Source organism: Moschus berezovskii, chromosome 1 (assembly GCF_049115385.1).
Source record: "Moschus berezovskii isolate FMDL1 chromosome 1, NW_MosBer_1.0, whole genome shotgun sequence".
Taxonomy (NCBI): Eukaryota; Metazoa; Chordata; class Mammalia; order Artiodactyla; family Moschidae; genus Moschus; species Moschus berezovskii.
Genome location: NC_142460.1, coordinates 118,668,352 through 118,685,489, shown reverse-complemented (window position 1 = coordinate 118,685,489; position 17,138 = coordinate 118,668,352). Strand labels below are relative to the sequence as shown.

General features: G+C 41.7%; 1 protein-coding gene across 9 annotated transcripts in view; it reads right to left on the bottom strand.

Moving 5' to 3' along the window:
• Positions 1-17,138, bottom strand: part of TNIK (TRAF2 and NCK interacting kinase) — a 410,743-nt gene that overhangs the window by 311,510 nt on the left and 82,095 nt on the right. For all 9 annotated transcript variants that reach the window (XM_088839141.1, XM_055409944.2, XM_088839149.1 and 6 more), the window contains exon 2: positions 4,481-4,546. In XM_088839141.1, the coding sequence (XP_088695267.1) occupies positions 4,481-4,546 (66 nt within the window). The remainder of the gene's footprint in view (positions 1-4,480; positions 4,547-17,138) is intronic.

Genomic DNA, 17,138 nt, shown 5'->3' with positions numbered 1-17,138 from the left:
ACTGTTTAATAGATACATAAACAGAGACGTAAGATAATTACAGAGAGTGTCAGTGCCACGAAGGCAAAGAAATAAGTTGATGTGAAAGAGAAAGTCAGTGGGGGAGGAAGGCAGTAGCAGTGGCTGCCTAAAAAGTAGATTCCTTGAGGGGGTAACATGTGCCCTGGGTTCTGAAAGACAAAGACCCAGTCATGAGGAAGCTGAGGAGAAAGTGTTCTAGATCGAGAGAACTGTTTCGATAAAGACCCTGAAGTGAGAGCAAGGTTCTCATGAAATTATTATAGAAATTAAATCAGAAATCAGATTATATGTACAAGATGTTTCATGACATAGAAAATACTATTTTATAGTATCAAATATTATTTTCATTAATATATTAGAATTGTTTCAGGACAAAAGTCAAGATAATGAAAGACCTCAAGTCTAAGTCATAGGAAGAATTAAGCAACTGAGGCTCTAATGCCTGGAGACCAGGAGACACAAGTATGTGTTTGGGGGAAGAAGACAGAAGTCCTTTGAAGGACTACGTTCTTGTGGAAGAGGATTTAAATTTTTTTTTTTTTAACAGTTATATGGAATGAGCTTGCACTGGTAAACATTTCAGGAAGGCAGAATCTTGGCTCAGTATGACAATGAACATTCAAAGAAAATTGCAGGTAAATATGATGACTGGGAGGCAATGAGTTCCACATGAGTGGAGGTGATCAAGGATGAAACAGATTGCTAGCAGAATGACTGGGCTAGATAACCTAGAAGGTAGGTCATATACCTATAAAGTTTGCAACGCTTTGAAAACACACACACACACACAGTTTCAGTGTTCTCTCTCTGCAAGCACTATAACCAACATTGCCTCTTGACCTCATACTTTACAACCTAGAGGAGGTTTTAAGAGAAACCGAGGAGATACAGAGGAATCTACCATATTCCTGATTTACACTGTCACTCAGTAATAAGGTCTTCACCTCTGCAATCATCAATATATATTTCCAAAGGGCAAATTAAGAAACAGGATAGATGAACAGTCATTTTTGAAAACTGTGGCTAAGATTTAGTGGTGTTTTAGTGATGAACATTAAACAATTATTTGGACCTATTAAAACAATTACTCTATTTTAACAAAAATGTGATGAAATTGAATTTCATCAGGTCCCAATAAATGGCATGCTAATTAACAGCCAAAGTCTCCAGCAAGCAGGCATGCGGCTTTTTCTTGGTTTATTTTTTAATGGGAGCCATAGGACCAAGAAGGAAATGGCAACCCACTCCAGTATTCTTACCTGGAAAATCCCCATGGACAGAGGACCCTGGTAGTCTACAGTCCATGGGGTCACAAATAGTTGAACATGACTGAGCAACTTCACTTCTTCGCTTTTATAGGCCCAAGAAGATGATTTCCTCATTAAAAAAAAACAAAAACAAAACCCTGACAGAGACTCTCTACTCTTCATTATTTATGTATTCTGTCTAGTAAGTAAAGCAAAAAACAGATACTTGACCTGACCACACAGGACCAAAATGCAAAAGATAAACAAATCTAACTTTCCAAGGACAGAGAGACCAAGTTAGACTTGGGAGTAAAACTAGAAGCTACTTCGAAAAGCTAAATGTAATTAAATGACCTTTATATAAAATATATTTCCACATCTAGATGTATGTGGCTTAAATGAAGATATACTCCAAGAAACATTCTCTTAATATCTACATATACTTTTGTTTATTCAATTAAGTATGCTTCTTAAAAATCTACTTGTAGGGCTTCCCTGGTGGCTCAATGGTAGAGAATAAGCCTGCCAATGCAGGAGACACGATCCCTGGTCCAGGAAGATCCCACATGCCGTAGAGCAGCTAAACCTGTGCACCGGAACCATTGAGCCTGTGCTCCAGAGCCCGGGAGCCACAACTACGGAAGCCCAAGCACTTGAAAGCCCGTGTTCTGCAACAAGAGAAGCCACTGCAATGAGAAGCCTGAACACCGCAACTAGAGAGTAGCCCCCCTTGCTGCAGCTAGAGAAAAGCCCAAGGAGCAATGAAGATCCAACACAACCAAAAAATAAATAATTAATTTTTAAAAAAGATTCTACATCTTAAAAAAAACTACTTGTAAATAAAATTATGTTATGACTCCTTTAGGACAACTTATTAAAAAAAACTTTTAAGAATCTTTCCAGAAAAGAAAAGCTATATCCACATCATTGTTCCTAAAATTATACCTCATTTTATGAAATCTAGCAACAACAAAAGCTAGAGTTACAAAAAGTAAAAGATTTAATATTTGATGTAAAGAGAGTATCATGGAATTTTTGATATAGAAATCTGTTCCTAGGGCTATAAAATTTATATTCATGTATACAGTATTTTAAAAATATACCTATTCCATAAAGGTTAAATATAACCTATAACATGAACAATCACTTCCTAACTTATTTCTCTTTAAGTTCACATATACTTGAAATCCGGTTTGGCAGTTTTATAAAGCTTTAATCCTTCAGAGCTCAGAGTAATGGCAGGATTGGATTAGTGACTCAGGAAACCCAGGTGTTTCTGTCCTGGAGCAGGTGCCACCTAATGTCATCTGGGTTGCCTAGAAACCCAATCCTTAACCGGGTATGGAGGTTTAATTCTTCAGATAAATCATTCCAAGTCCCCAAAGCATTTATAGCAACACTCTCACTTGACTATTGCACAGAAAAGCTGCGGTGCCACAAAACAACACAAAGGCCTGGTACAAGAAACCACGTCTCCTGTCTGCAAATCCAATGTGATCGCCATGGCCAGCTTTGCAGTCTCCCCTCAGCTTGAGAGCGGCCAAACTTCTGAAGCAACCGCTAAGAGAAGGGCACCCTTTAGAACAACAGTGTTCGCAACTTAGTTGATGTTTTTCTTTCCTCTCTAAAGAACTGAGACCTCTTGCCACTTGTTTTTCTTTTCCTCAGGTACCAAAAAAATTAGGGTTAATTATGGATTTTCCAAACATTCTCATCTTTAATTGAGAATCCTTATCTTGTTATTATCCTCTCTTGCAGGAGTGTACAGTCCACCTCTTAGATTAGTGGACAAAGCTGTGAATCACCTTCCAAACGTTCATTCTACAGGTGGGAAGCATAGCACACTGGAATGGCACTATAAAAACAACAGCATTATACAGAGTTGTTTCTCCACAGTGACAGCAAATCAGAAGTAATTTTCTGCCTAAATCAGGGCTTAATTCATTAGCTCACATTAATTCACAAGTTCAATCCAATTTCTCGAAATGCAATAACACAATCTTCCAACCTAATTATCTTCACTGAAAGTATTTAAAAGCATTTGCTGAGACACCTTTCTTTCTTGTGTCAGACAGGATCAACATCAAGTGAACAGTTGGGGTAGACTACATTCTTTCTAATTGAAGGGGGTTGACCTTTTAGGAAATAATCAAATTTTGTAAGAGAGAAATTTTCCTGAGTGGACATCAAAGGGTACCACCTGGTAAAAAAAAAGTTAAAATGTTTATAATTTACATCCAATTAAATATATACACACATATTCTTTTGACATTCTATAGTATTGAAAATATTACAGTCTGGCGGACTTCAATAATTTAATCAACTAAGAGACGTTTAAGATTCAAAGAAGGAAATTTTTAACAAATAGAACAAGACAGAGAATTTACAGTTGAAATGTCATCCCATATCACTACCACTTAGGAAAAGTGATAGATATTTCTCTTGAAATAATCATGAGGAAACAGTTGGTCTGTTTTGAAGGCATTTATCTCAATAGCTCATTCACTAAAACCCCCCAAGCTTTAGTCCAAAAAGGTAATTTCGATTTTCTTTTGATAATCAGGAGAATCAAGCCACTTTTCTAAACAATCACTTTTTTAGGTCATTTACTGGGAGAAAATATCTTTTAAAAGCATGTTTAAGGTGAATCTGAAAGCAAAAATTAGTATAAGAACAAGAACATTTTATTCCTCAACTCAGCCTCAAGTTTAGCTTTTAATTATTTCCTATTTTGTAAGAGTCATTGCTGCCATTAGTCCTGCCTTTGTGAGGCAGCCAGTGTTCTCCTAACACTGTTCACTAAACTCATTTAACTCATGCCCTAGGCCAGTAGCAAATCTCCTTTTCCAGCTGCGATTCTTTAATAGTTTAAATTTCTAAAGTAAATAGCAGCATTTGCGCCTTTAAAAACCAGTTCTGGCAGCGATTAACGAAACTAAACACTTCAGAGAGCTTCAAGTATGTACCGTTAGAATTCACACGTCAGATATAAGCTCTGTAACATATAATGAATGGAAATGCCCAAACCCCAGAATCGAGTTTAGGCAATGGGACTACAGGTTCATTTTAAAAGATCGAGAGTCAATTAACAAGTATATTATTTCATTTTAAATCTGTTATGAGACATGTATGAGTGAGAACACACATTACTGCTATTCAGCATTCATGAACCAAAACCACACATGAGCCATGTTCAAGCTCAATGAACTTACCTTATATACTTGTCCATATGTTCCATTGCCAACAAGTTCCACCAATTCAAAGATTCCTGCGGGGTCCTGAAAGTAAAGAAATAAACAATAAAAATTCAAAACAATACTCTAGCCATTGTCCTAATCAAAAGCAAATGCACATTTAAAATTAGCAAATAAATAACAGCTTTGGGGAGGCTCTCATATGTTAATATTAAAGAGTATTAAAATTTAATTCAACTGCATCTATGAAATGAAACAAAATCCATTTGTTTCTATTTTACACTTCTGTGAGATGTGTTTAAATCAGACAAAAGGAGACAAGAGTTTCATGGAAACAATAAGAAAAAAAGAACGCATTTCGTACTGTCAAATGGAAACACACTTGAAGGTACATCGGCATAAAATGAAAGACACATGAATCTAAGGGGTTCTAATTATTAAGATCTTTCTGTTTGACATTCCTGATCTGCTCGCTGTGTTGAACACCCGCAGTTGAGAGAGGACCGCTACTATACTGTGGGACAATCTTCCAGCGGTAGTCAACAGTTTTCAAGAGAAAATGGAATCCACCTAACTTCCTCTCTCAGAAGGTATTCCTCTGAATTCATCTCCCTTCCCGACAATGCTGCCTCTGCAAAACATGCTTTTGCAGACAGCCTCCAGTTCTTGCAGGACTTGGAGGGTCCCGGCAGGACCCAGAATGCAAAGGAAACTGGATAATGACAAACATCCTTACCCATGAACAGGTGTCTGCTAACCCTGAGAGTCACCTTTATGTTTCCATGCTCAGTAAATACCCAATAACTGTGTCTATTACTCCTGAATTACCAACCCCAAAAGTCAAAAAGAAAATCAAAGCCTATAACATTCACCTCATAGGCAGAAAGTGACTTTGATCTCTTCTGATTCCTACTTGGAGAGAAATGATTTCTTTAGAGGCCTAGTTCAGGAATCACAAACGCACGTGTCCACAGAAGGCAAGCAAGTATCAGAGAAGAGTGAGGTGGGCCACAGAGGCCTTTGCAAACTGAGGAAGTCGTGTCTCCTTTATAGGTGGAGCGGGGTGCCTAGCTGGAACCAACAGCTGTCGCTTCAACCTATGAGCACAGTCTTACCAGGTCTAAAAATATCTTTGAAATGAAATTGAACATGTTGCATAATGTGAGATCTCCTCATTTTTAAATGTTAGGCATTAACTCACCTAAACACACACACACACATAAAACAAAACAACAAACCCTGAGGGACAAATGGAAAGGACTTCACCCTCTGGCCTGAAAAGCATTTCCATCTCCAGTCAACAGGTTTTCGGAACACTGCCAAATGGCACGACGGCGGCTGAGAGGCAGGGGGAAAGGTTCAGATGGACCTTTTGGGATTTTAGGTTCAGACAGACCTGGGCTGAACACCAGCTCTGTCTGGTGTGGCTGCCTGAATCCAAGACCCCCTGGAAGAGCAGTTCAGTCTCTGTGCAGATAAAACGGGGATGACAGCTACCCAGGAGAGTCCTGGGAAAGAGCAGGTGAGGGCTTAGCACCCACCTGCCCACAGTCAGCAATCTAATATCTAATAGGAATCGTTTATAAGCTGAGGAATCCCACACCTCTATAACATTTAAAGGGAGAAGTGCTCATATTCATGGAGAAGAAGATAAATGAGTTTAATGTGACAAGTTAGAGCTTATTAAAATGACAGCTTTTGTTAAGTCAGGTCCAAGAAAAGTGCTTTACGATGTGCCTTCAAAGATCCCTCATAGAGGGACTTTACTCGTGGTTCAGTGGCTAAGACTACGCTCCCAATGCAGTGGCACCGGGTTCGATCCTTGGTCAAGGAACTAGGTCCCATGTGCTGCAACTAAGAGCTTACCTGTCCCGACTAAAAGATCTCCCATGTCACAATTAAGACCCAGCACAGCCAAATAAATAATCTTTTAAAAAAAAATAAGTAAATAAAAGATCTCAAGAACCTCAACTAAAGACCCCACATGCCACAACGAAGATTGAAGATCCTATGTGCCACAACTAAGACCCGGCCAGATAAATAAACAGAAATATTCTTTTAAATCATGCATTAAAAAAAAAATCCCACATAGAAAACAAGTTAAGAAAAAGAGTAAGACAAAAAACAGTTGGAGCACTTAGTCACTCACAAAACTGGAATTAGCATTATTCATTGTTATAAAGCCAGGAAGGCAAGAACCCCACTCCAGACTGATGGAGAAGTCCAGAAATTCCATCTTGCCTCACTTGCTCAGGGAGGCGTGGAAAAAGACAAGACAAAGTGGTGAAAGGGCCTAGAGCTCTGAGCATGAAGACCCCAGAGCTAAAAGTCACTGTCAAGGCCACCTGGGGGGCACCTCAAGATGGGAAAGAAAAATTGTGTTTGTTAAACTACTAGACCATTAGAGCAGCAGGTTTTATTACAAACGGAGTTAGAGAGAAGCGAGGAAAATGGGGGTGGGGGAGGCGGAGGGGAGAGGAGCCCACAAGTGGTGGCAGCTGCTGTTTGCTTCTAAGCTGCGCTTCCCAGTAGTTTGTTTGTTCTGTGGTGTTTCTGCAACAAATTTCAAGAGAGGTTCTACATTTGCGTGAAATATCTCGACTGTGTTTTCAACGTTCTTTTTTCTTGACGTTAAAAAAAAAAAAATGAACGAAAGAAAGGAGATGTAGAATGAAAGGGAAAGTGAAAGTCACTCAGTCGTGTCTGACTCTCTGCAACCCCATGTCTGACTCTTTGCAACCCCATACAGTGCATGGAATTCTCCAGGCCAGAATAGTGGAGTGGGTAGCCTTTCCCTTCTCCAGGGGATCTTCCCAACCCAGGGATTGAACCCAGGTCTCCCACATTGCAGATGGGTTCTTTACCAGCTGAGCTACAAGGGAAGCCCAAGAATACTGGAGTGGGTAGCCTTTTCTCAGTAAGTGTTGAATGAGTGAATGAATGCGTTCATTTATTGAGCCCTTACTATGTGCTAAACACACTTACGTGTATTATCTGTAACCCTGGCAAGAACTCTACAAGGTAGACCTGATCTTCTTGACCCAGGAATTGAACCAGGGTCTCCTGCGTTGCAGGTGGATTCTTTACCAACTGAGATATCAAGGGAAGCCCCAAGATGTAGGATGGTGACTACTAACTGCCTTAAGGAGCCTGGGAAGCAGGGGAGGGTGGTGGAAGGGGAGGCAGAAGCAAAAGCAGGGTGCAGAGTAGGGACTCCCTTCTACACCGAGGGGTCACCCTACCTCACAAACCTCTCCTTGAGACTGGGGTTTAATGGGGAGGTCTCAGGAGGAGCCAAGCAGCCGACTTCTAGGTTCCTTCCCCTCCTCAAATAGTCTATTTGCAGGCATGTAGCCCTGCCAATCAGATTCAAGAAGACTCAATGCCGTGACTCATTCCAGCAACTCGGAAAGAGGCTGGACACACTCAGGGGGCTCAGAAGCAAAGGTCAGAAGGACTACAGAGTTTGATGGCAACTTGTCTTGGGCAGGCAACTAAACTGGAAACAATCATCACGTTAGGGTGGTTCCCCAGGAAACAGACTCTGAGAATGGCTGAAATTTACACAGAGGGAGTTAGTCACGATGTGCCTCAGAATCAACACCAGTGGGGAGCGAGTGAAGAGGGTCTGGACTGAGCAGATGAAGGAATTAGAGCAACGGGGAGGAATACAGATTCCATCTGTTCCCACAGGTGCTCTGAAGCCAGGATGACCCTTCAGGATCACTTTACCTTGAGGCACGGGGACCTCTGCCTCACCTCCAATGACCAGTCATTGCATGCAGGCTGTCCCCCAGCCCAGTCCCAGAGGTGATGATCTTGGGTGAAGGGATATTCTTTCAGCCAAGGACAATTCCCAATATCGCTAGCCACCTACACTCCCAGCACGTGGACAGTGAGCACCTCAGTATTGGAGAAAGCACTGTAAGCATTGTGGCTAGAAATGAAGCTTCCCTGGTGGCTCAGATGGAAAAGAATCTGCCTGCAATGCAGGAGACCTGGCTGGGTTCGACCCCTGGGTTGGGAAGATCCCCTGGAGAGGGAAATGGCAACCCACTTCAGTATTCTTGCCTGAAGAATTCCATGGACAGAGGAGCCTGGTGGGTTACAGTCCATAAGGTCGCGAAGAGTCGGATAGGACTTAAGCAACTAACACTTTCACTTTCAGTTGCAATTGAAAGCAAAGTCTCCAGGCATCTACCTGCTCCAGTATGCTCACAGTAATAAGAGAAAATGGCACAGAGTCATGGCGTTTGAAAGAAATCAGCTCTCTGAGACCCTAGAGAGCACAGGCAGAGCTACACTTGAACTGACAGCTGATGCTGTCAGCTAAGTGTCCCCCACCCTTCTCCCTGAATCCAAGAGCCTGGGTAGCTGGATGTCTGTGCATATTCCCTTACACAAATGCATACAAATGTTAGAGACTTTCGTGGGAATCATGATACAGCTTGAGCACTGTAAGCGTGCAGCTGTGCTCTCCATTCTCGCAGGACTCTAAAGGCATTTCTCCCATGGCTCACCAGCAACCTGGATCTCTTGTTTGCAGTGGTTTTGATCCCTGACACGGCTGAGCGTCACCACTCTTGATGGAATCCACGCTCTCCATCCTCTTCCATCACACTGCTCAGTCTCTCAGAGAGATTTCTGTTTCTTCTGCCTATCCCTCAAAGGTTGCCCAACCCCGAGGTTCCATAATCAGGTTTTGCACTAAGTGCTCATGATTTTATGTCCCAAAGTCCACCATATCCATCTATTCCAATGCATTCATACAACAGGGCTCACCATCTCTTGCTGGGATTACTTACTTTCAATCAATTCTCTCCTCCTTTCAATCTTTCATACCAGTCTTCCTAATATAAACATTTCTTTTTTTTTTTTTCACAAAAGGCATTTTTATTGTATTGTTTTAATTGATACATAGAAAAATTGGCATGTATGCATTTTAGCTCATTCATAAATTTTTTTTTCAGTTAAAAGTATTTTTATTGAAAAAGCACAAATGCAAAGAAATGAACAGAGGAAAATTTATGCGTCGAACCTGGACTGGTCACTTATGATAATATAGATGCTACAATTCCATTCTCCCCAATCATTCCACCTTCACCCTCTCCCACAGAGTCCCAAAGACTGTTCTAAATGTCTATGTCTCTTTTGCAGTCTCTTATACAGGGTTCAGGTTACCATCTTTCTAAATTCCATATATATGCGTTAATATACAGTATTGATGTTCTTCTTTCTGGCTTACTTCACTCTGTATAATTGGCTCCAATTTCATCCACCTCATTAAAACTGATTCAAATGCATTCTTTTTGATGGCTGAAAAATACTCCATTGTGTATATGTACCAAAGCTTTCTTATCCATTCATCTGCAGATGGACATCTAGGTTGCTTCCATGTCCTGGCTATTATAAACAGTGCTGCAATGAACATTGGAGTACATCTGTCTCTTTCAATTCTGGTTTCCTCGGTGTGTATGCCCATGAGAGCGATCGCTGGATCATATGGCAGTTCTATTTCCAGTTTTCTGAGGAATCTCCACACTGTTCTCCATAGTGGCTGTACTAGTTTGCATTCCCACCAACAGTGTAAGAGGGTTCCCTTCTCTCCACACCCTCTCCAGCATTTATTGCATGTAGACTTCTGGATAGCAGCCATTCTGACTGGTGTGAAATGGTATCTCATTGTGGTTTTGATTTGCATTTCTCTGATGATGAGGGATGTTGAGCATTTTTTCATGTGTTTGTTAGCCATCTTTATGTCTTCTTTGGAGAAATGTCTGTTTAGTTCTTTGGCCCATTTTTTGATTGGGTCACTTAGTTTTCTGGAATTAAGCTGCAGGAGCTGCTTGTATATTTTGGAGATTAATCCTTTATCAGTTGCTTCATTTGCTATTATTTTCTCCCATTCTGAAGGCTGTCTTTTCACCTTGCTTAGAGTTTCCTTTGCTGTGCAGAAGCTTTTGATTTTAATTAGGTCCCATTTGTTTATTTTTGCTTTTATTTCCAATATTCTGGGAGGTGGGTCTTGGAGGATCCTGCTGTGATTTATGTCGGACAGTGTTTTGCCTACGTTCTCCTCTAGGAGTTTTATAGTTTCTGGTCTTACATTTAGCTCTCTAATCCATTTTGAGTTTATTTTGGTGTATGGTGTTAGGAAGTGTTCTAGTTTCATTCTTTTACAAGTGGCTGACCAGTTTTCCCAGCACCACTTGTTAAAGAGACTGTCTTTTCTCCATTTTATATTCTTGCCTCCTTTGTCGAAGATAAGGTGTCCATAGGAGCGTGGGTTTATCTCTGGGCTTTCTATTTTGTTCCATTGATCTATATTTCTGTCTTTATGCCAGTACCATACTGTCTTGATGACTGTGGCTTTGTAATAGAGCCTGAAGTTAAACATTTCTAAACACGACACACCACGGTTTAAAATCCTATACAATGTAATTCATATTGAAAGTAAAGAATCTGTCATTCTGAGGCCCAGCCTTCAGTCCCAGCCTCGTGTTCCATCCTTCTGCCTGCCAAGATTATTCCTTCTACCACTCTCTTTGAGGCAAGCCCATCCTTGAAGGTCCAGCATCACACCTCCTCTGTGAAGCCTGTCTCTAGTGCCCCACCTCCCTGCACCCACAGCACGCTGTGCACGACTCCATGATAACCCCACTCATACAGTGTGGTATCCTCTTCCATTTCTCCCCCTTGATACATTACACATGGCCTGAGAGCAGGCTCTGGAGCATATTTATCTCAGTGTTTCCCGGCACTTAGCAAGGCGTCCAACACACAGCTGCTAGACAAAACTCTTTACCCAATAAGACTGATGTCCCGCCCCCATGCTCCACAACATGAGGAAAGGAAGTTGCAAAAAATGGGATCGTGTATATGTATGGCTGAGTTGCTCTGCTGTGCATTGGTAATCAGCTATACCCCAATACAAAATAAAAAGCTTAAAAAAACGGGGAGATCAGAATGCAGAGCCAAAGGTCTAACAAACTTACCTTGTTTCTTTTTCCATCTAGACAAAGCTGTTCCAGACACTGTCCCTTCCGCAACACCCTGACCCAGTTCCCAACTGCACAAAACTGTCACATGTATGGCTTCCCAGGTGGCACAGTGGTAAAAAAATCCGCCTGCCAATGCAGGAGACACAGGAGACGCAGGCTCGATCCCTGGGTTGGGAAGATCCCCTGGAGAAGGAGGTGGCGACCCACTCCAGTATTCTTGCCTGGAAAAGCCATGGACAGAGAAGTCCATGGGATCTCAAAGAGTCAGATACGACTGAGAGACTGAGCATGCACACATAACATGCATAAGCTCCTATGGCATTCCCAGCTCTAAAGAAAATTCTAAGGCCCAATGGTATAAGCTGTATCTCAGGTGAGTGAAGAAAACAGCTTGTCAGGATGTGACCATGTACAACGCAACAAGGAGAAGACTGTGCCTAATGATCATGTTACAAAGACAGGAAAGGTAAGAGGCAAGAATCCGCTTAATTCTTCTCTCGTATTTGCTTAGCAGCTCGTAAAGCCAGGATGGGCAGCGTGAAAGAAGGTTACGTATACCAAGGAGAAAAGAGCACATGTTGACATTTACCGAAGTCAGGAATCTAGGAATCTCTGTTGGCTACACATGCCTTTATTCAGATCATAACCTTTGCTGCAAGGCTGAAAAGAAAATTTAATTCTAAGGTAGAGTAGTTTACATTATTTCATAATGAAATAGAACAACATATCAAAAGACAAGCTGTTCCATGAAAGAAAATGTAACTTTTCAGCAAGTACTAACGAAGGCAAATTTGGTTAGTCATAATAATAAAAATCACAATAATCACTAACATTTTATGAGCATTTATGTGCCAGGTACTATTCTAAGCATTTTCCATGAATAGGTTATTTCATTATCACAGCTCTATCAAGCGAATGCTGTTGCTGTCTTTGGTTTCAGAGGAGGAAACTGAGGCACGGAAAGAGAAGGCATTAAATCAAGGTTGCACCATCCATGGGTGACTGGTCAGACTCCCTGGGCTCTTCACCAGTCAGTACCCCATCTGCTTCATGGAACCAGAGTCCAGCCCTTGATTTAAAACTTGCTAGAAGGCAAGTTTCAAAACTGCCCTCTGTCTCAGTTTCTCCATCTTTAAAATGGAAACAATAGTGTCTCCCAGACCGGGTTGTACTATGAAGACTGTGAAGATGTCCAGACTAATTTAGGACCTAAATAAGATGTCAATAAATATTTACCTCTTTTCCTTCCTTTCTTTTCCTCTTTAAAAAGAGTTCATTTAATATACAAGGAATATGCCACAGGAAAACAGTCTGTGTTTCAAATATTTTCAACTATTAATAACAAAGCCAGTAAAAGAAAACCAATTGTTTGATAGCCAGGACTACCATGTGCATAACAAACAGGGTCAGATATTTATGGACAATAAAGGGTCTCTTTAGAAATTAGCGAGACCCTTGGGAAGGCATATTCAATTTTGAGGTTTCCTGGGATGCTGGAATAAAATTCTCTCAGCTATCAGCTGATGAAATTCAGGTGGCATTGACAGGCTCAAGTTTGACTTCTCAGCAGGGTGGAGTGATTTAAGATCTAGGAGTTAATACTCCCAGTCACTGAGTTATACATTAATTCTCCCTGGTCCCCCGAATGACAACGGATTTATTGGAACACTAAATAACGTATATGGACTCAATAAATCCCAAAGACTGGGAAAGGCAAACCTAAATATATAACTAGGAATGCTACTTCCTCAGCATCATAAAAGATCATGCATATTCTTCCCAGTCTTTCCCCTTCCTCTCAAAATGAAATGAAGAGAGAAATTGGGAGCATGCAACAGATTCTAGATAACCGTTCCCCCAAACAGCTCTCACAGCCATTCTGTGACTGGTCTTTCACTCGAGGTCACCAGTTCTGTGGCAGGGTGAAATAAAACTCCCACAGAATACAGACGACTGATAGGGCTCCTAGAATGACTGTCTACCCCCAGATTCCCTACTGACATCTGCCAAAAGACTGTGCTTACTCTAAACTAAAAGACCAAAATGTTATTTCTCTTAGAACCATATTTAGCAGCTGTTTTGTTCGGTTCCAGCCCTAACTGACAAGCATATGCTTACAAAAGCAAAACAGAACAAAGAAAACAGAAACAGTAGGAGAACTCTCCATATTTATCTTGAGCCTTCAGGCTTCTCGACACCATCATTATTCCAAAGTAAGCAGAGCACTGGGAATCACTGTGCTGATGCACCCAGCAGCCCCAATCCTAGTCTGTGATGGGCAGGCAGCCGGACAAGGTCCCTCCCATCATTTTTCACTGACCGCCCCTTCTAATGTGAGGGTCTGAGAAGCCAAAGGTCTTGCCTTCCACAATGAGTTTCATTCAATCCCAGGGTACGAGCCACACCTTCCAGTGCAATCTGAGCATGCTTAGTTGTATCCAACTCTTTGTGACCCCCATGGATTATAGCCCACCAGGATCCTCTGTCCATGGAATTTTCCAGGCAAGAATACTGGAGTGGGTTGCCATTTCCTACTCCAGAGGATCTTCCCAACCCAGCAATCTAACCCACATCTCTGGCATCTCTTGCATTGACAGACATGTTCTTTACCACTAGGGCCACCTGGGAACCGTACTCTCCACACCCACCTAATGTCAGAAGTGGAAGCAGGTGGTACACTGGCCCTGCCTCTTGATGCTTCCGGTCTGATGAAGGAATAGACATGAGCACATTAACTACACATACACAGTCATTAAATTACGATGACAAGTGACATGCAGGAAAAAGACAAGGCACTCCCAGAGTATATTCCTGGAAGATCTACAATATAGCTTGGATTGCTTCATTAACATACTGCCCAAGACATACCTCTCAAATGTAATAGATAATTCAGGTTAAAAAATTATATATATATATATATATAATAACATAAAACACTAGTTGCTGAATTTTCTCACTTGATCATCTATATAAACTATGCAGAGCTATCAGAGGGTTGGTGTAAAAAAGTTAGGTTTTAAGTCAAGATTCTGCTCCACTAGTGTTATGTGACTGCTCACACTCTGGTTTACCCATCTGTAAAATGGGATAATCCCGCTTGGCCTGTGGTCATTGCAAGGCTGTGTCCCATACAAGCTGGGCACCTCCTGAGCCGCACATGTCCCTGGCTGTCCTGTGGGAAGGGTGGTGCTGGGGCAGGCCAAGTCGATGATGCCAGCTGCCCTTACAGCTGTGCTTGGCTAGATGGTATTGGTGTTTGGACATGGTCCCAGTCAGACCTCAAGGGACACTGTCCTCGATGGTGGTAGCTACTAGCCCTTGGGAAGGTGGACCAGAGCGTCTCCACTTCCTGTTCCGGTCCCAGGTCCACCTGCTGCTCAGAGGTCAGAGGCAGTTTACCAGCTTCCCCCACGTCTGCCACTGCTTCCCCGCTCCAAGCAGGACTCAGCAGCTTGAGCCTGTCCCCAAGAAGGCAGCCTTTAGAGTGAAATCTGAACCCCAGCTCCTCAGATTAATAGGGGTGAGACCTAATCTATAACATCGTTATCGCTGTCCCTGGGATAGACAATGGCCTAAATGCTTTATATACATTTTCCTATTTAATCTTCATAGCAACCGTAGCAAGTAGATATTACTAACCCCAATTTTCCAATGATGAAACAAAGGCTTTAGGGATTAAGTAAGTTGCTCAAGGTTAAATAGTTTGTGGTAGAGACAGCAGCCAAGACCAGACTGTAAAGGGAGGATAAAAAAAATACCCGCTACGAGGATTGTTCTGAGGATCGGAAAAGCATTTAGCACAATGCACAGTGTGTGCATACATGGTAAGTTGCATCAGTCGTGTCCGACTCTTTGTGACCCCAAGGACTGTAGTCTGCCAGGCTCCTCTGTCCATGGGATTCTCCAGGCAAGAACACTGGAGTGGGTTGCCATGCCCTCCTCCAGGGGATCTTCCTGGCCCAGGGATCGAACCCACATCTCTTATGTCTCCTGCATCAGCAGACAGGTTCTTTACCAGTAGTGCCACCTGGGACACACGGTACCAATGCCCACAACACATGGCAGTGCTTAATAAAAAGAAGCTACTACTATCATTGCCGTCGGCACTGGTGTCATTAAAAGCTGCCCAAGATGACAGCACTGTCAGTAGTAGAGGCAGGGATGGCTGAGCTACAAAGACTACTTGAAGTGGACAAATTAATTGACAGTGAGAGGCAATAAACCACAGTAGTTAAGACCATAAACTATAACCAGAAAGCCCGATTCTGATCCCACCTTCACCTTTTCCTAGCTCTGTGACCTTAAACATATCATTTAATTTCTCTGTGCCTCAGATTCCTCAACTGTAAAATAGTGACGACAGCAGTACTTACTTCCTAGGATTATTACAAAATAAACAGAAAACATTTCAAGCAGTGACTGGCATATTCCAAGCACTCAGAAGTGTTTGTTAATAATCATGATCCTAGAACGCAAAATCTAAGAAGGAAAGAATCATACTGATTTTGTTCATTGCAGTGTCCCTACCACCTGGATAAGTGACTGGGACATTATAGACAATATATGAACAGTTACTGGATGAATTAGGTCCCCACATCACCAGTTCTACCACCAAAAGCCATAATATGATAAGATCTCTGACATTTGGAGTAGGGGTTTCTGAGACTGTACCAATAAAATCCCTCTCCTCGTTTTTTACAGAACAAAGTGAGACCAAGGCAGCTCCTATATACTCATAAAATCATAGGTTTTTCCAACAGAAAGAACTGAAGTGGCATGTCCGAGGTCTCAACTAGTTAGTAGCAGATTTAGGTCAAGAGTCCAAGTCCTTTGACTTCTAGTCATTCTCTGTGCAATAAAATCCTTTGATAAACCAAAGTAATCACTCACTGTCTTTCAAACAGTGGACCTGGAAGGCAAGCGAGCAGGAACTTTGAGGACGGCAAGGAGGATGTAGCCACTAGCTTTCAGTGGTACTTTCATTTCAGGTACTTGGGTTGAGAAGGGAATTTATTTCATACCCAGAAACAATGTAGCAAGATTTATCACACATCATCAAGTTGGTATCACTGAGACAATAAATTTAGTAGTTCACAAGTATATATTAACAGAGATTGAAAGGGATTTTTCAAAATATATTTTTCTCAGTTCACAGACTATAGCTTAGTTCCAAATTACAGCTGACCCTTGATCAACACAGGGGTTGGGGGGCTGAAAATCTGTATATGACTTTACAGTTGTCCCTCTGTTTCCACAGTTTGGCATCAGTGGATTCATGGACGGTGTATAACTGTAGTAGGTATTTATTGAAAAAAATGTTTATAAGCAGACCTATGCAGTTAAAACCTGTGTTGTCCAAGGGTTGAGTATATTTCCTTACAAGAGAAAACAAAGATTTTTGCATAATTGTTAACTGTTGTTTTCTGGCTTACATTGGGAAAATGGGCCTAGATGATTAGAAAATTAAAATTTTAAAAAGACCAACCCGAGAAGGACTTACAACATTAACTTGGCTATTTAGCTCGATCTGAGTACACAGGTATTGAAATCCTTTGTCAACTGTTAGAATTCACCAGCCAGCCCGTCTCAACCTTCCTGAGCTGGAGTCCCCGAGCTGTGGCCACAAACCTGCCTGTGCATGTGTGCACTAAACAGAACCCACCATTCTCTTCAGG